A 25,335-nucleotide genomic window follows, 5' to 3' on the forward strand; every position below is an offset into this window, starting at 1 on the left:
ATTTACATTTGTTAGATTCATTTGGATTTTCCTACCGGAATAAAGTTCGTTTTTCTATTCTTAGATCCCGGGACTCCAGAATGCTGCTGTCTTGGCTGAGAACAAGAGGCTTCATTACATGCGGAGAGAAAATAAACAAAAACATACAATAAATTACACATGGGACATGGCAGGGAAGTATAAAGCACAGTTGGCAGCTTCTACTTGTGCAGGACTCTGTAACGAGCCCCAAAGTCTTTTAACTCCTTCCCTGCTCTGTAAGCCATCGCCAGCGAGCACGCAGCCTGTGTGTCTGAGACTAAGGGGTTAGGTGGAAAGAGACATCACATTAGCCATTCAACAGAATCAGACACTCTGGACGGGTTAGGAAAGAAATACAATACCTTGTTGCCTCCGACTAAAAATAGATCCACTGCAGCGATGTTGAATCCGTGTTTCTCACACAAGCCGCTTAAGATCTCCTTAATGGAGAAGCCAGTTTTCACGGCCATGGCACAGGAGGAGCCGTCTGGCATGGTGATGTAACAGTGCTTGGGGGATTTCTCGGAAGAAGACACTCTTGACGATTCAAACTTTGGAAGAGAACGAAATGGGACATGGTAATACAAAGTGCAGACGGCGGAACCGGAGAGCCAGACAACATAGCTAATTTGCCGTATCCGGCCAGGAGAGCTACACAGTGTGCAGGCATGTAGACTTGTAACATGGGAAATTATGGGAATACAGAAGAATGCTAAGGAAGCAAACATACTAACAGATCAAAACTAGTAAGGGACGAAATACATTGGCCGAGATAAGCCGACCATTCAAAGCTGCTATTCAATTAGAAATCCAGACCTCCTTAACGTAGCCGTAAATGGGAGTTAATGAGGATTTTAGTCTGCACCCACTATACAGGGGAAAAGTTGGGGAAAAACTTTAAGGTAAACATGTTGGGACTTCTTGCAATTACCGTGTGACACTGTCGAGGACTCCACGAAGTGCCACTTCTAAAGGTATATCACAGAATGTGGGAGCGCACAGGCTAAAAATACTGTTATCTGTGCTTTAAGTTGACCCACGTTAACTTTTACAGAACTGTCAGCTAATTGAATTTGGCTTTAAGCATTGGTTTTGTACTGCTGTTCACAATATTACCACTAGGGGCGCGGTTGAGAAAGATTTCTAATTTGTATAACAGAACCACTAGCACAAAGAGAAGACTGACGGTTAAAGCAAATAAGCAGTGGCTTGAATAGGTAAAGGAGAGAGAAGACCATTCTATTATGGTGGCCAATCCTGGGATCGGGATTGGTGGCCAATCCCGGGATCAGGTTTGGCGGGATCCCGGGATTTAGGCCTAAAATTGGTCTGGATTCAATCCAGTGATTGGATCTTCTAATCCCAGGGATTTCAGGATTAGCCATCCCCCTTTTATTTTCAATGCCGGGCAGTGTTGAGCCTCTTCAGCAGGCTCAGACACTACCCGGCTCCTCCAGTCCCCGGCTGTGCGCACTGCGCAGCCGAACATCAGCCACGTGCGCCGCCTGAACTGCCCACACCAAACTCCTCCGTAAATGGACCACCTGAATAAAAGGATGGTAAAGTGGAGGCTGGGCAGGTGGGACACGGACAACCCAATCCCGGGTATTCCGGAAATCCTGGGATTGATCGTTTTTCAATCCCGATACCTGGGATTGCAAAAACGGCCCGGTATTGGCCTCCCTACATTCAATGAGCATTAAAGTGCCAGTGGGACAATGAAAAGAGGGACAGTACAACAGTTTGTGTCAATCCCCTTGCCAAAAATGAGAGAGTCTATAAATTTCATCAAGGCAGCAGCGCTTTTAGCGCTTTGTCTGAGCACTAGAGACTCTGGCACAGTGCCAGAGTCTACAGCACATGCGCAAGTCTCCGAAAAAATGGTGCGGCGGCCATTTTTCCGGAGACCTGCGCATGCGCTGTAGACTATGGCACTGTGCCAGAGTCTCTAGTGCTCAGACAGAGCGCTAACAGCTCTGCTGCGGCTGCCGACTACGGGACTCGGGAGAGGAAGGGACCCACACCCGGACACCAGAAAGGTAAGTATATATAAGAAATGGGCACAGTGTGGTCCCCCTCTGCACCACACACAATGCACCCATTATAGATACTCCACTGGATCTATACGCCATCTCCTAGATAAACCAAACCCCCTAGCTAAAGATACGTTTATAAATATCACAAGCATCCATCACGGTGTTATATTGTGCATAACCGGAGAGTTACAAGGGTAGAAATGTAGCGCCTGGCGTAGAAGCGATTGATAAGAATTCCTGCCTTGTAAAACAATTAGGAGCCTAATGTGATCCTTACCTCCAGCACATTGCCATTACTGCCACAATGAATCATCTCAAGACTGGCTGAAGAGGATACAGAGCCTTGCGATTCCCGTCTCCTGCTGGGAACCCCATTGATAATAGAACAATCTGCCAGGAAAATGGTTAAAGACAACGGTCAGAAGGATAATGCTGTGTGACAGCATAACACCCAGACTGAAGCAGGGCTACATATAAAACCCACACCTTACACGGACATCACTGATCATTTTCACTTTTTCTTTTTTATATTATTATTATTATTATTATTATGCTTGATCTTTGAAAAGACGACCACAAATCTACAAAGACAGACTTGAGCGGAAGAATATAAACCCAATGACTGCACCTTACATTATTTAGGGCCTCGATGTTCATCAAGAGAAGAGAAAACACACATTATGAATTCTGAATCTGTAGGAATATAGCACAGGAAGACGTCTCTTTTCTATCAGGATTCCTGTCTATTCAAGGACACACCAGGGAGCCACTAAGAGCATCAAATAGGATACATCACAGGACAACGACTTGCCTTATCTACTTAACAAAAGACACAGCCATTGTGAATATATAGGATGCTACCATCCGCACATTTATGCTGCATGAAAGTTATTTAAGCTCATTATCCCTTTAATAGAAAATCTGAGGAGAGGTCTTTGAGACGGTGACTCACAATATCAGATTGAAAAGGGGCTTCCACCCAACCTCCTTAATGCACATGCCCCTCCGCAACTTGTACTTAGGGTCTTATTCGGAGGTGTTGTAAATTGAAGTGTAAAAAGAAAGCAGACTGTATTTACCCTGCACAGAAACAATATAACCCACCCAAATCTAATGCTAGCCATACATCAGACCAACTTTCCTCCAACCATCAAACTTGTGTGGGGCAGTGTTTTAGTTGGACAGACACCTAACCAACTTTTTCATCAGACCAGCCAACTTCTCTCCAACTTGTGATGTCACAGAAGTAGGCGGATAGTGTCTGCCTACTTCTGCATGTTTTGAAAAAATGAATACTAAAAAAAAAAAAACAACAAAAAAAACATGCCTATGTATTATGTTAAAATTTAAATTTTGTACTACTTCTGGACAGCAGAACCAGATAAGTATTAAATAAATTAAAGCTTAAAGTAAAGTATCACATGCACAGTTTGCGCCAATAACTCAAACCAGGAAGCAGTGTAATAGTGTAAGCTATCACACATCTTCCAGCTCTTATCCGACCCCTTCTCCTGGCAAGAACAGAATAGTAAATTTAAATTAAAATAATTATTTTCACATTGCGAATTTAAATGAAATATATCTATCACATCTGCATTAAAAATGCACCTTGTGATAAATACTGGGTAGAGTGCTGGATTCCTTGCACTACGCTATTATGTGTTTCAAATTCTTGTAACCAGTGTATAAATTAGAATAATATGTTGCGAAATGCCTAAGTGTAGTAAGAAACAGTAAGGCAGGAGTGGCCAAACAGTCGATCGCGATCGACTGGTCGACCGTGGACATGCAACCAGTCGATCGCGATCCGCCGCCCATTCACAGAGGTGAGGAGAGCGCAGCGCGCACCTCTGCTGCCTGCCGCCCTGCCCCTCAGTCTGGTCTCCGGCGGTGATGGCAGAGTATATATCTCAAATCAGGCGCCGGTTCGTTAGTCAATCAGAGCTCGCGGACCGGCGCCTGATTCCTGATTTGAGATATACACACTGCCGTCACCGCCGGAGACCAGAGTGAGGGCCCGGGGCAGGAGAGGCGCTCGCTGCGCTCTCCTCACCACAGCAGCAAACCGGTGAGCAGCACTGTGGGGGCATATGTGTTTGAGGTTTTTACCTGTGGGGGCCAATGCGTGATTTTGTGCGAGACAGTCATTACACCATGTGCAGCAAGGCTACGCCCCTTTTTTGTTATACCATGCCCCCTTTTTTGTTATGCCACGCACTTTTTGGGGGGCCACCTAGGTAGATCACAAAAGCTTTTCAGCTTTCAAAGTAGATCACTGACTCAAAAAGTCTGGCCACCTCTGCAGTAAGGAGATGTATCTAATGTTGTTGTTGTGTTGTATTTGTTATAGGCCCTACACACTGGCTGATTACACAGAAAGATATGATATATCATTCATATCTTTCAGTGTGTAGGCACCAACAATGAATGATGTGCAGCCCCGCGCTCGTTCATCGTTGGTGCCCCGTCGTTTATACATGCATGCCAATATGGACAATCTTGTCCATATTAGCATGCAGGGCTATGGGGCTGGGTGACGGGAGAAATTATGAAGCTTCACTACCCCCTTCACCCCCCAACCCGCGCGCGTCGCCCGCATCGGCCGTCGGGAATCTCTGCGGCCAATCGAGCAGTGTGTAGGGCCCATTACTGTTCATGTCACTGGTGCCGGGCTAGGTGGGCACTGTATGATGTACTATAAGTGATAGTGAGGTTATTGATAGTGACAGGCACAGCCCGGCCGCAATGATTGATGGCCACAGCTGCCCCTGAACCTTTTCCCGCTCCACCGCCACCACTGCTGGGGGTCCCGATGTGACAGGCTGGTAAAAGAGGCAATGTGTAAGGGTCCAGTGCCGGGTCGCACTCGGGAAGGACCTGATTCCAATTCCCGGGTGCGACCCAGCATTGCGATGTGAAATGGGTATTAGTCACCATGTATCCCATCCGCCATATACTGCTCCATCCTCTACTGGTAATGCCATTCATAACCTGTACTCCATATTCACCATACCACCTCATCTCACTGTACCAACCCCATTCAGACCCTGAATGCATACATCCTACCCCCATATACCCAATGCTCCTCCTATACCCCATATATTCTACCCTCTCCTTGTACCTACATACACTATACTCTCCCAGGACCCACATATAAGCCATCCTCCCCCATTCCAACTTTCAATACCCCCCCCCCCCCCACTGCCCCTACATCCTCATCCTCCCCCTGTACCTACACAAGTTACCCTCTAGTCTCTCACCCCATATGCTGTGCTCTCAGGCTGCCCATCCGCACCATCAAGAGTTGCACATTTGCTTTACACCAGTATATGACAGTTAGGTGTTGCATCATATTATAAATTAAAATTTGTGTCTCTAGCTGATAATATAAAGGGGTGTGGTAGTGAAAGTCGACAGTAACTAGGTCGACAATGTCTAGGTCGACCACTATTGGTCGACAGTAACTAGGTCGACATGTTCTAGGTCGACAGGTCAAAAGGTCGACATGAGTTTTTAATGTTATTTTGGTGTCGTTTTCTTCGTAGAGTGACCGGGAACCCCAATTAGTGCACAGCGTACCCTCGCATGGCTCGCCATGCTTCGGGCATGGTGCCTTCGCTCCGCTACCGCTTCAGTCGGCACAGATTACCGTTACAATCGTAGTCCACGTGGATCGTTAAGTATGAAAAGGTTCAAAAAAAGAAAAAAAATTGTGAAAAACTCACGTCGACCTTTTGACCTGTCGACCTAGAACATGTTGACCTAAAGACCCTGTCGACCTAGACACCCTGTTGACCTAGTTACTGTCGACTTTCAATCCGGATCCCAATATAAAGACTTAGTTAAAAGTCTATTAAGAAGCCAGAATGAGAACACAATTTATTTAGTGAAAGTTGCAAGAGAACATGAAAAGGATAATAACCTAACTTCATCCGTACAGCAACTATAACACTATTTGAGCAGGGTACATTTTTTTTATCTAGAGTCTTTGTTTTGTTTCAGAACCACAGTCATATAGTGTAATTACCATTAGAAATGTCTCCATTCTCTCTCTTCTTCTGCGATTTTCCCATGCTCTTACTTCTGGACCAGGAAAAGAAAGTCCCTCTCTTCTTTCTCTCATTGTCTTCCTCCCCTCCCGACTCCTCATTTAAAGATCTCCCCGACTTGTTTTTTTTGCTTAACTGCTGTAATAGGTGTACAAAAAACACAAGTCAGGCCAAAAACGGCTTCAACACCAGAAACATAAAATGACTCCAAATAACAAAAAAGCGATTTAAAACGTGGTACGGCTATATTGTTCAGCTAGTGGGGTCAACAATCTGCTTCTCTGGTGACAAACACGATCAAATGGAACGTGGAGATACTCTTCAGATACTGTGTTCCAACATCTACAGCCAGGGGTTTTAGGGCAGATTAGATGGGTCAAGTGGTTCTTATCTGCATTCACATTCTATGTTTCTATGGGGTACACTGAGATACACTAATAAACCCCATTATGGCAGACATGCTGAAGAACATCAGAAGATGGGCATCGTTTACAGCAGATAACCACCTCTAAATAATACACTTAAAGAAAGACTAGAAAACTGGGAGAAAATATATATAATTATATACAATAACACCTTGCCGCCTCTCTAAAAGGGATGCTGAAAAGCCAGGTCACCAAAGTTCAACCACAGTGTGAAGTAGAGACACAAACCACACACGATGCACAGACACTCACTGACAAGTGATGTACAGTATATGACGTGATACCTTCTTAGGGGTAGAGATGTTGGAGCGATCAGAGCTGACACTATGCTTCGAGGTTGGGCTGCTGGGTATCTCCTGGGGGTCCGGCAGTGAACGCCCCTCCACCTCTGCTAGCATACACTCCTGGTACAGGTGAGACTTCAGGAATCGGGTGTAACTATCGAACTTCATCAGGTTGAAGATCTGGTTATCCCGGGTAAGAGAAAAACAGCTGTTCTTAGAACTATTAACGCAAACATAGACAGCAATTCAATTCAGAGCGACGTGTACCACCCCAACAAAGACGGAGAGAAGGCCCTGTCCGCAAGAGCTAACATTCTGAAGGGGCTGCGGAAATAAATGGGCAGTGAATAGTAAATTATAATAAACCTCTGCCGTCCCACTAAGTAGCAGAACCGTGGGGTCCCTTGCCCCTAATTCTGGCCAGTGTTCACCAGATTCTTTCCCCATTAGCAGATGGTAGGAGAGGACCCATTCCTAAGATAGATACTGTAGGGATACAGCCACAGCTCCAATCCACGCCCTTCTTCAGGGTCACACCCCCAAGACACAGTGAATCAAGTTGACAATGGTTTATTTTTTAGGTCAACAAAACCAAAAATACAACTTGCCGTACAGAAGAGGGGTATTAGTAAATTGAATTATTGTGTATTAGAAATCTTTCTAGAGCTGATCTAGAACAGCGTTTATTTAAGACAAAGGAGTAATTCTGGGAGAAGTCGCCTTATGACAAGTATTTTAAATAAAATCCTTTAGGTGCTTGTAAGGTAAGGTATAGTTACCAGGGCTACGTGCCATATTCATTCTATAGTGATTGTGTGGTTATGTTATTATAGTATAAGGAGTATAATATTGGACAGAAGCTCCCGAGATACTAAACCTGCCCTAAACCCCAAAACGCGCTGAAAGCTTAATGAACAGAATGTGACAGCAACAGACAGGGTCTCTCCAAAATAAAGGACAGATGATATGTGAAGACAGGAGCTTTCACAAATGCAAACGTGGACTGCTTACCTGGAGTTGCTGCTCTTTGAACATATCGGGGTGAGGCGCATTGAGAATGTCGTCGGCTAGCTGAGCCTGGCTGTCGATGTTCACCGGGGTGGTCGCCTTGCTGCTCAAAAACTTATTAAAAATTTCCCGGGCTCTGAATGACAGCTGCAGGCATAAATGAAAAGCCAAGTTACATAGAGCCTCATTGCTGCCTATACACTGAGCAAGACCCACAAACAGCCAATCACTTCATCAGGAACCAGTGACATCACCGGGGCGAGAATGCACAGGCCACGTTCTCATCTGCATTCATCGTACCTAAATATTATCCTCTATACTCTACTGTAGAGACTGTGGTCAAACAATGACTACCTTTAATAAATGCTTCATTTTTGTCAGTAAAATCAACATTTACATATATATAAAACTGTATCACACAATTTGCAGCCAATGCCAAAGAGATCTACCTCGTTTTTATCATGCGCCGGAACGCGGCTAAAATATTCACAGGATTGCCAGAACAGGATGTTCTCCTCACTGAATTCCTTCTTTAGAAACTCCTGCAACAGACAACACAAAATCATATTACATATAGACCTAGATACGTCTAGTTTGTATATACACCACAGAGATACTGAATGCTATGAGGATACAGGAAGTTGTCTGAAACATAAATGTGACCTATTGCAGCAGCTGATGTATTACATCACTATCCACGTTTAAAGTGGAGTTTTTGTTTTATCTTCTACTGCATATTCTAACTACACAGTCTAAGGGGGGTACAGCTGTATCAAACCTTGGAGATACAATACCAAACAGCTGTAATTTTCATACAGGGGTAAATGAGTCGTTATGGGGGGAGAAGCGGTATCAGCGCACGTTATGTTCACTATACCGCTTCTCCCCCCATGTATGATAGCTGCGCTGACCGTTCCGACAGCTGCAGGTGGCGAGGCCCATAGACCACAGCAGGGACAGCGCCTGTGGCGGGTGCCGACTCCAGACTGCGCAGGGGATCTCGCGTGAGTAGCGAGATCCCGTGCATGCGCAGAGGAGGCGGCCGGAAAGGAGATTCAGCGCATCAGCTCTGACCTGGCGCGCTGTGAGCTAAGAGGGACATCGCTGGAAGGGGGAGCTTTTGCACCCCCGCTTCGGCAGACAAGATGTTAATACATCTTGACGATGTCCCTTCTTGCTTCACCTCGGTAGTGAGGCGAAGATGGGAGTGTTATAGTGGCACGATGAGCTCCGGTATAATAAATTTTCCTAACAGCCTGTAACATGACAATTAGAAGCTGTTTGGTTGGTACTTTGGGATCTATGTACTAATCCTTGGAGAGAGACATGGAGATAACGTACCAGCCAATTAGCTCCCAACTGTCATTTTTCAAACAGTCTGTAACATGACAGTTAGGAGCTGATTGGTTGGTACTTTAATCAATACTGTGACAGCTTCATTCTTAAACAGTGAACACTGACATAATATATAAGCTATGTACTCCCTGCCTATTATAGTGTATCCATCACTACCTCCTCGCCCTCCACAGGTAGAATAGCATACACTAGCCACAGGGTGCACCTTCATCAGGTGAATGTGCAGCCGAACAGGTTCAAATACCTGCCCCTTTGCATTGTTTTTTTTCTGAAGGTAGATAGCGGGGTGTCTAACACTGCAAAATGTCTGTGATGACGTCTTAGCGGTGTAATCAGTCATGTGCTGCAGTCACGCTCTACTTCTTGCATAGAAAGAGAAAGAGGGGCAGACAATGGAACCTGTTCAGTCGAGCATGCCCCTACTGAGGATGGACTGGGAGGAATGTTGGGCGTTCTGTGAATGCAGCGAGGATTCACTTTCAGGAAGTTGCTCATTTATTACATCGTGTGAATGTTTATTTCTTTCTCATTGTTTACTGCACATACAGCTGAAGAGGAGACCCTATTATATGCTAGGGCTGAACGCTCTTCCAGACGGATACATAGGGTACATAGAACAAATGAAAATTAAATGTTGCTAATCCATGTATTCGATAATTTGAGAAATGTCTAGTACTAGAATTACTGTAGGTCTTCAAGGGATCTCAAAAGAGATTTTTGGAATGAAGGTGCAATATAGACCCCCACTGCAGTGCCAGAAACCTGCAGATGGAAAATGTATAACATAAAAAGCAAAAAAAAAGTCAAAGAGAACGTCAGTAGCTCCATCACGGTGATGTAGTCATAAAGTCAGTATTCGCAATGAAGTCACCATTGAACATGTACATCTGCAGAATGTTGACATGCTCACAATGTCAGCATGTGCAGGGACCGGTGGGTTAGGCTGCGGTAGTGGAGGGTTAGGGTACAGGAGGGGACGGTTACGGTTAGGCACAAAAGGTAAGGGTTAGGCTGCACAAGTGGGAGATTAGGGATCTGCACTAGGAGGAAGGTTAGCGATGCTCACCATCGGAAGCACAAAATATACCACACCCCCATTGGGATTTATTTTCTTATACTAAGACAGTACCTTTAAAAATGATCTTGATCAGGTGACTAATATGTGAATATAATAGATATATATTTTAAATTGGAAGTGTCTATTAATCAGTTTATTGATAAGTACACATATACTGTAGGACACAAAGCAAGGTTCAGGTTAAGGTCTGCAAGGTATACATTTCACACATTACTCATCAGCTGGCTTCCGTGCAATATTTCTGTTATACTTACTTTATGTTACTATGAAGAAGCTTGGTCTGACAGGACTATGAAACGCGTCATCTATCCATACTGACCAAATCACTGCCAAGCTTGTACCTTTACATTTCACACAGGCAAGATGTCACAGGCATGAATTTCCCCACTTACCGTGAAATAGCGAACGCCAACTGGATCCTGAAGAAGTCGTTCAAAAGAGACAGCCCAGCTGGCAACCCTGCGCTCTCCAAGCCTCCGACAGCTCTGCACGCTGGGCAGGCTGGCATTGCTGCTCAAACTGTTCTCGCTGACGCATCCTTTCAGATCAGTGCTGTTCAATTCTAAGAAAAGTAGACACATCATATATGGTACTGTGTACTGAACAGTGTCTGCAGTCTCATAATACAGTCCTCTACTGAAGGTCTGCCGGGCCCATAGAGCAAACAGCATGAATGTGCACATCTAAATCAGCATATAAATGGATCTTTTCTGAAGTTATTCGCATTTTAAAGTCTCCAAATTATTATTTACTTAATCGTACCTGCTAGCTGATCTCCTACCCTATTGTTTTTATGAATCTGGCCATGCCTCTGTGCAATGTCCCACCTATACCTGTCACTAGGCCACACCCCTAATCCATTTTATTGTAAGGTTCATCATATCTTAATAAGACTGGCAAGAGAGCTCTTGGAGAATGGTAAGTGATAACGGAGAAGAGAGGGGAAACAACACAATCTCTACTAAAGGGTGTGCTTTAGAAGCATACTTACTAGCACAACCGTATGAGCTAAAGTCCTTTTTAAGCATTCACCCTATAATAATTAACAAACACACTGACAGAATAAAAATATAGACTTAATGTCTTTTACCAGAAAATGACAGCGATTTAGCTTTGCATCCCTTATCTTATGTCCCCTTTCACATTGAGTCTTATACAAGGTCACGGCACAGTACGTATAGATAACAGGATGCGATGATCAGACACCCCGGTTGTCATAGTGTGATCGTTATTGACTCACTGTTAAACCCTTTGTTAATCAGCAAACAACTATGCATAAAACTGTGCAACAGACCCTACCAGGAAAAACACAAAGACCACAATTGCTGATCCAGTCACTTAACGTGATGGTAAAATAACCACCTAACAATAGGCTAATAGCCGATCCTGTACCAAGTTGTCATCTGGTGCTTATACGACTGCCAAACACGTAGCGTTCCTGACACTCTGCCCTTGGGATGGGCCATAGGAACAACATCCATTTACTGTATGCCACATGCATGGGTGGCCAAACCATACAACAGGCGACGTAGTATCAATGGTATTTGAAGGACATCCACTACCTACAGAACACATCCCAACCATAAAACATTACATACAATTAGGACAAAGTACCCACCAAGTACCAGCTGTAACCCCACCCAAATATGTCCAACCTTGCCCACCAAGCCATGACCCTTATCAGGGGTCTGATAAATCAGGATAATCATCATCATCATCTGATGTGGACTTATTTAACTGTTTCTTCTATAGCGCAGCTATATTATATATATATATATATATATATATATATATATATATATATATATATATATATATATATCTTTCTGGAGATCATATCTACAGAAATATATAAATACATTAGAGAGTGTACATAGAAGGGCAACTAAAATGGTGCATGGCCTACATCACAAAACTTACCCGGAAAGGCTAAAAGATCTTAACATGTATAGTTTGGAGGAGAGAAGGGAAAGGGGGGACATGATAGAAACTTTCAAATATATCAAGGGTCTTGAAGTTCAGGAGGGAAAGATTCTTCAAAGGAAGAGGAGTATTAGAACTCGAGGGCATACACTAAGACTTGAGGAAAGGGGGGGAAGGTTCAGGGGAAATTTAAGGAAAAATTGCTTCACAGAAAGGGTAGTGGATAAGTGGAATAGCTTCCCATCAGAGGTGGTAGAGGCTAAGACTGTAGAGCAATTCAAACATGCATGGGATAGGCATATGAATAGCCTTACAAAGAATTAAGGTTCAAAAAGGGTTGAGATTGCCTAAAGGATAAAAAAAAAGGGGCAGACTAGATGGGCCAAGTGGTTCTTATCTGCCGTCAAATTCTATGTTTCTATATTCTGTTGAGCTTTACAATTGGAAACAATAGTGATGGAAAAAAACTGGGTAATAACAGTCACGGAGGTAGGAAGCCCTAACTGCGCGCATACACGTAAAGATATAATCGTTCTGCACTGTCATTAAACTAATTGATCACTTATTAGTTTGTGTATAGTAAAGAGAGAAGGAAAAAAAAAAAAAAAAAGATTTGGGTCCAAAATAATAAGATTTTACTTACCGATAAATCTATTTCTCGTAGTCCGTAGTGGATGCTGGGACTCCGTCAGGACCATGGGGATTAGCGGCTCCGCAGGAGACAGGGCACAAAAATAAAGCTTTAGGATCAGGTGGTGTGCACTGGCTCCTCCCCCTATGACCCTCCTCCAAGCCTCAGTTAGGATACTGTGCCCGGACGAGCGTACACAATAAGGAAGGATCTTGAATCCCGGGTAAGACTCATACCAGCCACACCAATCACACCGTACAACCTGTGATCTGAACCCAGTTAACCGTATGATAAACGTAGAAGCCTCTGAACAGACGGCTCACAACAACCCGATTTTTTTGTAACAATAACTATGTACAAGTATTGCAGACAATCCGCACTTGGGATGGGCGCCCAGCATCCACTACGAGAAATAGATTTATCGGTAAGTAAAATCTTATTTTCTCTGACGTCCTAGTGGATGCTGGGACTCCGTCAGGACCATGGGGATTATACCAAAGCTCCCAAACGGGCGGGAGAGTGCGGATGACTCTGCAGCACCGAATGAGAGAACTCCAGGTCCTCTTTAGCCAGGGTATCAAATTTGTAGAATTTTACAAACGTGTTCTCCCCCGACCACGTAGCTGCTCGGCAGAGTTGTAATGCCGAGACCCCTCGGGCAGCCGCCCAGGATGAGCCCACCTTCCTTGTGGAATGGGCCTTGACAGATTTAGGCTGTGGCAGGCCTGCCACAGAATGTGCAAGTTGAATTGTGCTACAAATCCAACGAGCAATCGTCTGCTTAGAAGCAGGAGCACCCAGCTTGTTGGGTGCATACAGTATAAACAGCGAGTCAGATTTTCTGACTCCAGCCGTCCTTGAAATATATATTTTCAATGCCCGGACAACGTCCAGCAACTTGGAATCCTCCAAATCGCTAGTAGCCGCAGGTACCACAATAGGCTGGTTCAGGTGAAACGCTGACACCACCTTAGGCAGAAACTGAGGACGCGTCCGCAGTTCTGCCCTGTCCGAATGGAAAATCCGATATGGGCTTTTATACGATAAAGCCGCCAATTCTGATACTCTCCTGGCCGAAGCCAGGGCCAGTAGCATGGTTACTTTCCACGTAAGATATTTCAAATCTACCGATTTGAGTGGCTCAAACAAATGTGATTTGAGAAAATCCAAAACTACATTAAGGTCCCACGGAGCCACTGGGGGCACAACCGGGGGCTGTATATGTAGTACTCCTTTCACAAAAGTCTGGACTTCAGGAACTGAAGCCAATTCTTTCTGGAAGAAAATCGACAGGGCCGAAATTTGAACCTTAATGGACCCCAATTTGAGGCCCATAGACAATCCTGTTTGCAGGAAATGTAGGAATCGACCCAGTTGAAATTCCTCCGTGGGGGCCTTCCTAGCCTCACACCACGCAACATATTTTCTCCAAATGCGGTGATAATGTTGTGCAGTCACCTCCTTCCTGGCTTTTACCAGTGTAGGAATGACCTCTTCCGGAATGCCTTTTTCCCTTAGAATTCGGCGTTCAACCGCCATGCCGTCAAACGCAGCCGCGGTAAGTCTTGGAATAGACACGGTCCCTGCTGAAGCAGGTCCCGTCTTAGAGGTAGAGGCCACGGATCTTCCGTGAGCATCTCCTGAAGTTCCGGGTACCAAGTTCTTCTTGGCCAATCCGGAGCCACGAGTATCGTTCTTACTCCCCTTTGCCGTATAATTCTCAGTACTTTTGGTATGAGAGGCAGAGGAGGAAACACATACACTGACTGGAACACCCACGGTGTTACCAGAGCGTCCACAGCTATTGCCTGAGGGTCTCTTGACCTGGCGCAATACCTGTCCAGTTTTTTGTTGAGGCGAGACGCCATCATATCCACCTTTGGTTTTTCCCAACGGTTCACAATCATGTGGAAAACTTCTGGATGAAGTCCCCACTCTCCCGGGTGTAGATCGTGTCTGCTGAGGAAGTCTGCTTCCCAGTTGTCCACTCCCGGAATGAACACTGCTGACAGTGCTATCACATGATCTTCCGCCCAGCGAAGAATCCTTGCAGCTTCTGCCATTGCTCTCCTGCTTCTTGTGCCGCCCTGTCTGTTTACGTGGGCGACTGCCGTGATGTTGTCCGACTGGATCAACACCGGCTGACCCTGAAGCAGGGGTTTTGCCAGGCTTAGAGCATTGTAAATCGCTCTTAGCTCCAGTATATTTATGTGAAGAGACATCTCCAGGTTTGACCATACTCCCTGGAAGTTTCTTCCCTGTGTGACCGCTCCCCAGCCTCTCAGACTGGCATCCGTGGTCACCAGGACCCAGTCCTGTATGCCGAATCTGCGGCCCTCTAACAGATGAGCACTCTGCAACCACCACAGAAGAGACACCCTTGTCCGTGGCGATAAGGTTATCCGCTGATGCATCTGCAGATGCGATCCGGACCATTTGTCCAGCAGATCCCACTGAAAAGTTTGTGCGTGGAATCTGCCGAATGGAATCGCTTCGTAAGAAGCCACCATCTTTCCCAGGACTCTTGTGCATTGATGCACAGACACTTTTCCTGGTTTTAGGAGGTTCCTGACAAGTTCGGATAACTCCTTGGCTTTCTCCTCCGGAAGAAACACCTTTTTCTGAACCGTGTCCAGAATCATTCCCAGGAACAGCAGCGTGTTGTCGGGGTCAACTGAGATTTTGGAAAATTCAGAATCCACCCGTGTTGTTGCAGCACTACTTGGGTTAGTGCTACTCCGTCCTCCAGCTGTTCTCTGGACCTTGCCCTTATCAGGAGATCGTCCAAGTAAGGGATAATTAATACGCCTCTTCTTCGCAGAAGAATCATCATTTCGGCCATTACCTTGGTAAAGACCCGAGGTGCCGTGGACAATCCAAACGGCAGCGTCTGAAACTGATAATGACAGTTTTGCACCACGAACCTGAGGTACCCTTGATGTGAAGGGCAAATTGGGACATGCAGGTAAGCATCTTTTATGTCCAGGGACACCATAAAGTCCCCTTCTTCCAGATTCGCTATCACTGCTCTGAGTGACTCCATCTTGAACTTGAATTTTTGTATGTACAGGTTCAAAGATTTCAGATTTAGAATAGGTCTTACCGAGCCGTCCGGCTTCGGTACCACAAATAGTGTGGAGTAATACCCCTTTCCCTGTTGTAGGAGGGGTACCTTGACTATCACCTGCTGAGAAAACAGCTTGTGAATGGCTTCCAATACCGTCGCCCTGTCTGAGGGAGACGTTGGCAAACCAGACTTTAGGAACCGGCGAGGGGGAGACTTCTCGAATTCCAACCTGTAACCCTGAGATACTACCTGCAGGATCCAGGGGTCCACCTGTGAGCAAGCCCACTGCGCGCTGAAATTCTTGAGTCGACCCCCCACCGCTCCTGAGTCCGCTTGTAAAGCCCCAGCGTCATGCTGAGGGCTTTGCAGAACCCGGGGCGGGCTTCTGTTCCTGGGAAGGAGCTGCTTGCTGCCCTCTCTTACCCTTTCCTCTGCCTCGGGGCAGATATGACTGTCCTTTTGCCCGCTTGTTCTTATAGGACCGAAAGGACTACGGCTGAAAAGACGGTGTCTTTTTCTGTTGGGAGGGGGTCTGAGGTAAAAAGGTGGATTTTCCGGCAGTTGCCGTGGCCACCAGATCCGATAGACCGACGCCAAATAATTCCTCCCCTTTATACGGCAATACTTCCATATGCCGTTTGGAATCCGCATCACCTGACCACTGTCGCGTCCATAAACTTCTTCTGGCAGATATGGACATCGCACTTACTCTCGATGCCAGAGTGCAAATATCCCTCTGAGCATCTCGCATATAAAGAAAAGCATCCTTTAATTGCTCTAAAGTCAATAAAATACTGTCCCTATCCAGGGTATCAATATTTTCAGTCAGGGAATCCGACCAGACCACCCCAGCACTGCACATCCAGGCTGAGGCGATGGCTGGTCGCAGTATAACACCAGTATGTGTGTATATACTTTTTAGGGTAGTTTCCAGCCTCCTATCAGCTGGATCCTTGAGGGCGGCCGTATCAGGAGACGGTAACGCCACTTGTTTTGATAAGCGTGTGAGCGCCTTATCCACCCTAGGGGGTGTTTCCCAGCGCGCCCTAACCTCTGGCGGGAAAGGGTATAATGCCAATAACTTTTTTGAAATTAGCACTTTTCTATCTGGGTTAACCCACGCTTCATCACATACATCATTCAATTCCTCTGATTCAGGAAAAACTACAGGTAGTTTTTTCACACCCCACATAATACCCCTTTTTGTGGTACTTGCAGTATCAGAGATATGCAAAGTCTCCTTCATTGCCGTGATCATATAACGTGTGGCCCTACTGGAAAATACGTTTGTTTCTTCACCGTCGACACTAGATTCAGTGTCTGGGTCTGTGTCGACCGACTGAGGTAAAGGGCGTTTTACAGCCCCTGACGGTGTCTGAGACGCCTGGGCAGGTACTAACTGGTTTGCCGGCCGTCTCATGTCGTCAACTGATTTTTGTAATGTGCTGACATTATCACGTAATTCCATAAACAAAGCCATCCATTCCGGTGTCGACTCCCTGGGGGGTGACATCACCATTACCGGCAATTGCTCTGCCTCCACACCAACATCGTCCTCATACATGTCGACACACACGTACCGACACACAGCAGACACACAGGGAATGCTCTATTGAAGACAGGACCCCACTAGCCCTTTGGGGAGACAGAGGGAGAGTTTGCCAGCACACACCCAAGCGCTATAATATATATGGGAACAACCCTATATAAGTGTTGTATCCTTATAGCAGCTTAAATATAGTAATATCGCCAAAAAAGTGCCCCCCCCTCTCTGTTTTACCCTGTTTCTGTAGTGCAGTGCAGGGGAGAGTCCTGGGAGCCTTCCTCACAGCGGAGCTGAGCAGTTAAATGGCGCTGTGTGCTGAGGAGAATAAGCCCCGCCCCCTATTTCGGCGGGCTCTTCTCCCGGAGTTTGTGAGATCTGGCAGGGGTTAAATACATCCATATAGCCTCAAGGGCTATATGTGATGTATTTTTAGCCATAAAAAAGGTATTATACATTGCTGCCCAGGGCGCCCCCCCCAGCGCCCTGCACCCTCAGTGACCGCTGTGTGAAGTGTGCTGACAACAATGGCGCACAGCTGCAGTGCTGTGCGCTACCTCATGAAGACTGAAAAGTCTTCTGCCGCCTGTTTCTGGACCTCTTCAATCTTCGGAATCTGCAAGGGGGGTCGGCGGCGCGGCTCCGGGACCGGACTCCATGGCTGGGCCTGTGTTCGATCCCTCTGGAGCTAATGGTGTCCAGTAGCCTAAGAAGCCAATCCATCCTGCACGCAGGTGAGTTCACTTCTCTCCCCTAAGTCCCTCGATGCAGAGAGCCTGTTGCCAGCAGGACTCACTGAAAATAAAAAACTAAAAACTTTTTCTAAGCAGCTCTTTAGGAGAGCCACCTAGATTGCACCCTGCTCGGACGGGCACAAAAACCTAACTGAGGCTTGGAGGAGGGTCATAGGGGGAGGAGCCAGTGCACACCACCTGATCCTAAAGCTTTATTTTTGTGCCCTGTCTCCTGCGGAGCCGCTAATCCCCATGGTCCTGACGGAGTCCCAGCATCCACTAGGACGTCAGAGAAAAACTATTAGTTTAATATGTCCCACAAATATCAACCCAGCTGTTAGTCCGCGAGTTATTCGCAGTTTCTACCCAGTGCTGCGCAAGCCATATTACTTATCTGTGCATAGCGGGTGGTTGTGTACCGACAGATGCCACCAAACTAACCGCAAACTGTTGTTTTTTGTTCCGATTGTATCCCCCTGCGATGCCACCCTTAAGCAATTGACAGCAACAGGCGCCACTAAAAGCCGTGCTGACACTGGTTCAGCAGCGAGCCATGGAAATGAGATCAGGAAGACACTATACAAGCTACTGTACTGTCTCATCATGTTTAACATTCACACCTAAGGAATAACCCCACCCTGATCCGTGAGAGGCGCTGTGTGCCTCGGGGCTCGGATACTGAGGCAATAACACAGCCTCTTCTGTTTATAGACAAACACAATAAGAAGTTAACTCCGATATAACAGCAGGGAGACAGTAATACATTGTAAACAATGTGACACCGTGTGGTATAGAAAACAGTCAGTGCCTGAAGCTGGTTACATAATAAAGTAATATCCTTTCACCAACCTGATCACTGTACTAAAGCTCACATTCTATCAGAGCTACTGTATCCAGTGTCACCTACATTTCTATACAGTATAACCCACAATATTTACATTTTCAAAACACTGTATTTATTGATCAACTGAAACTCAGACAAACATTCTAAAAATGAATACACCAATATAATATATTTACAAAGCAAGCCCCAGTTACAGAAGTATTGCGTCCTATGTATAGGAAATTGGGTCTATATAAAATAAATATATGTTGTGCATAAATATAGGTTATATCAATAGCACAATAGGTCTTAATAGGTTAAAGAGTCCGGATAATTAGTTTATATATCACAAAATAAGTAAAAATAAATAAGTGCCATTGCATGATGTATTAAGGTGCTATCCAATATGGGAAATCTGTGTATAACTGCACTTCTTTCAGGGCTACACTGTTCCTTCATTAGACGCATGAAAAAAAGGCAAAGGAGCTGACAAGTAATGGGTCTCGATGTGTGAGAAAGCCGAGACTGTGGACAATCCCTATTGGTGGGACGCAGGATATAATCTAGATTAACATGGTTAAATTAAAACAAAACAAAAAATCACTACAGTCTGTAACACTACAGTTGATGCATCACCGTTCCCACATCTGGGCAAAGCTTATCCGGAGACCCCGTGGCGTGTGCAGCGGCTCCAGACAGTCTAATGTATGGAGACTGCTTTCCCCCTCAAGCCAGAGCCTTATTTCCAAAATACTTGATCGTCATTTTCACCAACCTTTATTATATTATATATATATATATATATATATATATATATATATATATATATAAATGTATAAAACAGAGAATTACACACGGCCCATCAGTAAAAGCTGCAGGGACTTCGCTAAGGCATCAGGCAGTCAGCACTGCTGGCATAACAGAGCACTCAGGGATTATACACACAGGCTAATCAGGGACTGTCCTAAAAACTGGTGCACAGTCCATACCCAGATTGTAAGGATTCAGTCTGCAATGAGGCAGTGAGTAAAAAATTGCCATTGCTTTAGGAGCTTCTTGTGGGGCTCCTAGGGGTAATGGGGGGTTGGTAGCTTTCCAGCTGTGAAACTACATGTCCCAGCATGCCCTGCCACAGTGTTGCTACTAGGGAAGGCTAAAACTATGGCAGGGCATGCTGGGATGTGCAGTTTCACAACAGCTGGAGGAGAGGGACAGTTTAAGAGAGGAGAGGACTCCTCCCTGGCGCCACAGACTCTGTGTATGCACAGGTCTCTGGAAACATTACGCCCACCGTGTTCCCGAAGATTAATCTCTAGTGCACAGGTCACCCGCCATATTACTGGAGACAAATCTGTACGGTGTATGCACAACTCACCAAGAAAATGGCTGCCACTCCATTTTCAGAGTGATTTCTCCGGCATCTGCAGTGCAGAAGCAGGATCCCGGGAGGTATATAATTAAATATGGGTGCAGGGTGTGCGGTGGGGGCCCCTATGGCTGGGCAGCCACAATTTGGACAGGACTAATCTAAAGTACTGGGCCTTTTAACAAGGGAGTTGGCAGAAGATAGCAGACATACAGTATCTGCGGGTGTAGTAGGGTATTGACCCGCAAGAGGGTGAAAAAGTGTTGGGATGCCGGCGCCGGTATACTGTGCACCGGGATTCCGACAGCCGGCAAACTGCAGACCACCCGTATCTGCAACGGCTCCTTTGTTTCCCATCACAGAAGCAGTTCCCATAGCTCTCTATGGGGAATTGTACAAACTGACTAGCTTCAATAAAGCTTAGCTTTTCAGAGCTGTGCCTCGTTAGCCAATGCCACTTCAGGCCGTGTTAACCATTGCAGACTATAGACTGCAGGAACTACTTGATAGTCCCTATCTGGGAGTTCCTTGGATAGTATGGGTCAGGTGGGTGGGGGATGCAGTCAAGATGCCAGCTGTCGCTGTGCGTGTCATTTTTAACCGAGGGAGGTTAGAGGTTTAGGCTGCAGAGGGAGGGGGATATGGTTAGGCACCAGAAGGAGGAGGAGGGGCGGTTAGCTGCGTTAGGTTTAGGCACTTCTCGGGGGGGGGGGTTATGTTTAGGCCGCGGAGAAGGGGGTTAGCTATAGGTACCAGGGAGGGGGGGGGGGAATTAGGCACCAACTAGGGTGAGATTTGGTGCAGAAAGGGGGTGTTAGGGGGTAGGGGAAAGGGAGGAACAGTCTTACCTCTCCTCCCCGTCGAGTTTTACTCTATCATGTGATCTCCCAACGCCGTCCCTGCCACGTCAGCAGCAGCGTCACCAAGCCGGCAATATGCCGGGTTGGTGGAGCTAGTGTAGAAGGGGGCTGTAGCACGGGTCGCAGCTGTGTCAGGCTCCCGGTTGCGACCCGTGCTACAAATGGAAAACGGGTATCACTTAAGTTTCTGGGATAGTGGACAAGTATGTTACCGTATCACAGATGTTTTTGGTGGGGGAGGGATCCTTTGGACTCCTGACCAGCATCCTTTACTTCCACAAAAACGGACCAAAGGGCGCACATGGGCAGTAGGTAGGCTGGGTCCACACCCAGCAGTAAAGAGATATCTAAACCAGGGGTAGGCAACGTGTGGCACTCATCACCACCATGTTGACAGGGCATGCTGGGATGTGTAGTTACACAGCAGCTGCAGTGCCACACATTGCCTACCCTGAGCTAAAACTATCACTTCACTAAGTAATCTTCCCTGGGACGGGCTCTTATCAGGGTCACAGTCCTGCCAAAATAATCTGCATAAATGCAGGTATACAGTATATGCAGTGAACAAGAAATGATGAGCAACAGGGAAAATTTGCCAAGCTCCATAAATCGACCACTTACTGCCAACAGAGAGGTACATGGGTAATAGACAGCTTCTTAATTACATAAGGGATATCTAGAGATTATAATGTAGCTACTGCAGGAGGACAAGTTTCCACATGTAGGTAGAATGAATGCACAGATATCTAATGCTCTGGAGCTTGAGGCTTTGCCAATACCAAGTCAGCGGAAAGTGCAGCAAGAAAATATTATTTCTAGTTACAGTATGAGAGATTGTGAATTATCTGCATCTCAGCTGTCATTTGACCCCACTAGCATAGGCAGAGTGTTGCAGGTGTACAAATCACTGCTGGTCTGGGGAAAAAAGATCAGATTTACTGAAACGAGGATAGTCTCTCTCATTATTAGTTACAATCTGATTCTTGACGGTTGGCCAACATGTGGTCTGGTGTGGAATCTGGATTTATTTAGGACATAACTACCATGGGTGCAAGGGGTGCTGCCTTCATAGAAACATAGAATTTGTCGGCAGATAAGAACCACTTGGCCCATCTAGTCTGCCCCTTTTTTTTTTTTTTTATATATTATTTTTTTTTATCACTAACCTTATTTGATCCTTATTTCTTTGTAAGGATATCCTTATGTCTATCCCATGCATGTTTAAATTGCTCTACTGTCTTAGCCTCTACCACCTCTGATGGGAGGCTATTCCACTTGTCCACTACCCTTTCTGTGAAATAATTTTTCCGCAAATTTCCCCTGAACCTCCCCCCCTCCAGTCTCAGTGCATGTCCTCGTGTCCTATTGCTTCTCTTCATTTGGAGAATGTTTCCCTCCTGGACTTTGTTAAAACCCTTCATATATTTGAAAGTTTCTATCATGTCGCCCCTTTCTCTTCTCTGCTCCAAACTATACATATTGAGATTTCTTAGTCTTTCTGGGTATGTTTTGTGATGTAGGCCATGCACCATTTTAGTTGCCCTCCTTTGTACAGTTTCTAATGTATTAATATCCTTTTGAAGATATGGCCTCCAGAACTGAATACAGTATTCTAGATGAGGCCGTACCAATGACCTATACAGTGGCATTATTACTTCTTTCTTTCTGCTGCTGATTCCTCTCCCAATGCAGCCAAGCATCTGACTAGCCTTCCTCATTGCCTTGTTACATTGCTTACCTGCCTTTAAGTCATCTGAAATAGTGACTCCTAGATCCCTTTCCTCCTCAGTAGTTTCCAGTATAGTGCCATTAATACTGTATTTAGCTTTAGGATTTTTGAGACCCAAGTGCATGATTTTGCATTTTTTGGCATTAAACTGTAATTGCCAGACTCTTGACCATTCCTCTAGTCTACCTAGATCCTCAATCATTTGTTTTACCCCACCTGGTGTGTCTACCCTGTTGCATACCTTTGTGTCATCTGCAAAAAGGCATACTTTCCCTTTAATCCCATTTGCAATGTCACCAATAAAGATATTGAAAAGCACTGGTCCAAGTACAGATCCCTGGGGTACTCCACTGGTAACATTTCCCTCCTGTGAATGCACTCCATTTACCACAACTCTCTGTTTTCTATCCTTCAACCAAGATCTTATCCATTCAATAATCCTAATATCCAATCCCAAACTTTCAAGTTTATTTAGCAGTCTGCGATGTGGAACTGTGTCAAAAGCCTTACTAAAGTCAAGATAAGCTATATCCATGGCTCCACCTTTATCCATCACTTTAGTCACACAATCAAAAAAGTCAATAAGATTTGTTTGACATGATCTTCCCCCAGTGAATCCATGCTGTTTGGGATCCAGTAAATTGCCGGATTTGAGATGATCTACAACTCTTTCTTTTAAGAGTGTTTCCATCAATTTCCCTACTACTGATGTAAGACTCACTGGTCTGTAGTTGTTTGCCTCTTCCTTGCTTCCACTTTTGTGCAGTGGGACTACGTTTGCTCTTTTCCAGTCCCCTGGAATTTCTCCTGTAGCTAATGACTGGTTGAATAATTCTGTCAATGGTGCTACCAGCACCTCTTTAAGTTCTTTTAGTATCCTTGGATGTATCCCATCTGGCCCCATAGATTTGTCCACTTTCAGCTTTGAGAGTTCTGTTAGGACCTTCTCCTCTGTAAATGTACTTGTTTCATTTTCCTGAATATCCCTGCAACTTAACTGTGGCCCCTTCCCCTCTCTTTCAGTAGTAAATACTGAGCAAAAATAATCATTAAGATGATCTGCTATTAAATTGTCTCCCTCAACAAGATTCCCAGTGTCCGTCTTTAGTTTTATAATTCCGCCTTTTGTTTTTCTTTTTTCGCTTATATACCTAAAAAAAGTTTTGCCTCCTTTACCCACTGACTGGGCCATTTTCTCCTCAGCTTGTGCCTTTGCACATCTGATTACCTTCTTTGTCTCCTTCTGTCTAACAAGATATATCTTTTTGTCTTCATTATTTTGTGTCTGCTTATATTTCCTAAAAGCCATCTTTTTTGCTCTCACAATATTTGCTACTTCTTTTGCAAACCACACTGGCTTCCTTTTCCTTGTGTTTTTCCTAACAGTTTTGATACAAAGGTCTGTTGCCTTCAATATTGCACATTTGAATGTTTTCCACCTCTCCTGCACTGTTTCCAAGTTCCTCCACTCTGCCAAAGAATCGCTTACACATTTTCCCATCCCTACAAAATCAGCCTTCCTAAAATCCAACACCTTTGTTTTTGTATGGGACGAGTCAGTCTCTGTCTTAATGCTGAACCATACTGCTTGATGATCACTGGATCCGAGGTTTTCACCCACTTTTACGTCTGATAATCTGTCTCCATTTGTAAGTATTAAGTCTAATATTGCGTCTTTCCGAGTGGGCTCCCTCACCAATTGGTGGAGGGATGCTCCCTGAAGGGAATTTAAAATGTTCCTACTTCTAGTGGAACTAGCAACAGACACCTCCCAGTTTACATCAGGAAGATTAAAGTCTCCCATGATTATTACCTCTCCTTTTAATGCCATTTTAGTTATGTCCTGCAATAGGTTCTTGTCAAGTTCCTCTTCCTGACCTGGTGGCCTGTATATCACGCCAATACGAATAATCAACTTTTCCCCTGTTTCTATGGTCACCCAAAGGGCCTCAGTTTTTTCTTCAATACTTTGTATTAATGTAGTATTTATGGCATTTTTTACATACATTGCTACCCCTCCCCCGATTTTTCCAATTCTGTCCTTCCTAAACAAAGTATATCCCGGTATAGCTATGTCCCAGTCATGATTTTCATTGTACCATGACTCTGTAATTGCCATTTCCATCCCCAAGGCAGAGTTCCCTGCCCTCCTGCGTGAGGCTCCTGTTTCAGCCATAAATCTCCTGCTGCCCTGCTTTGTTGGTCACATCTCCCGCATTCTTCAGATTCTGCCAGGGGTGACACTAAGGAGTTTCTTTGCAAGAACAGTGATTTGCTGTAGCTGCTCAAGAGTCCCTGCTTAGGGACTCTCATTATCCCCCCTTGTGGAAATCCCTGTTAGGGGAGAGAGACCGCAGCACATGATCAAGCACAGCATGGTCCTCTTATCTGTGCACTCGTCC

The 25,335-nt window shown here is 45.3% G+C and overlaps 1 protein-coding gene across 1 annotated transcript in view; it reads right to left on the reverse strand.

The window, feature by feature from the left end:
- Window positions 1-25,335, reverse strand: part of RGS12 (regulator of G protein signaling 12) — a 418,735-nt gene that overhangs the window by 58,264 nt on the left and 335,136 nt on the right. Inside the window, exons 5-12 of the mRNA XM_063924288.1 lie at window positions 10,650-10,819; window positions 8,273-8,365; window positions 7,827-7,970; window positions 6,816-6,995; window positions 6,085-6,244; window positions 2,335-2,447; window positions 384-572; window positions 36-109 (exon numbers count right to left, since the gene is read on the reverse strand). Coding sequence (XP_063780358.1) covers window positions 36-109; window positions 384-572; window positions 2,335-2,447; window positions 6,085-6,244; window positions 6,816-6,995; window positions 7,827-7,970; window positions 8,273-8,365; window positions 10,650-10,819 — 1,123 coding nt within the window. The remainder of the gene's footprint in view (window positions 1-35; window positions 110-383; window positions 573-2,334; window positions 2,448-6,084; window positions 6,245-6,815; window positions 6,996-7,826; window positions 7,971-8,272; window positions 8,366-10,649; window positions 10,820-25,335) is intronic.

The sequence above is a fragment of the Pseudophryne corroboree genome, chromosome 1 (genome assembly GCF_028390025.1).
Source record: "Pseudophryne corroboree isolate aPseCor3 chromosome 1, aPseCor3.hap2, whole genome shotgun sequence".
Lineage (NCBI taxonomy): Eukaryota > Metazoa > Chordata > Amphibia > Anura > Myobatrachidae > Pseudophryne > Pseudophryne corroboree.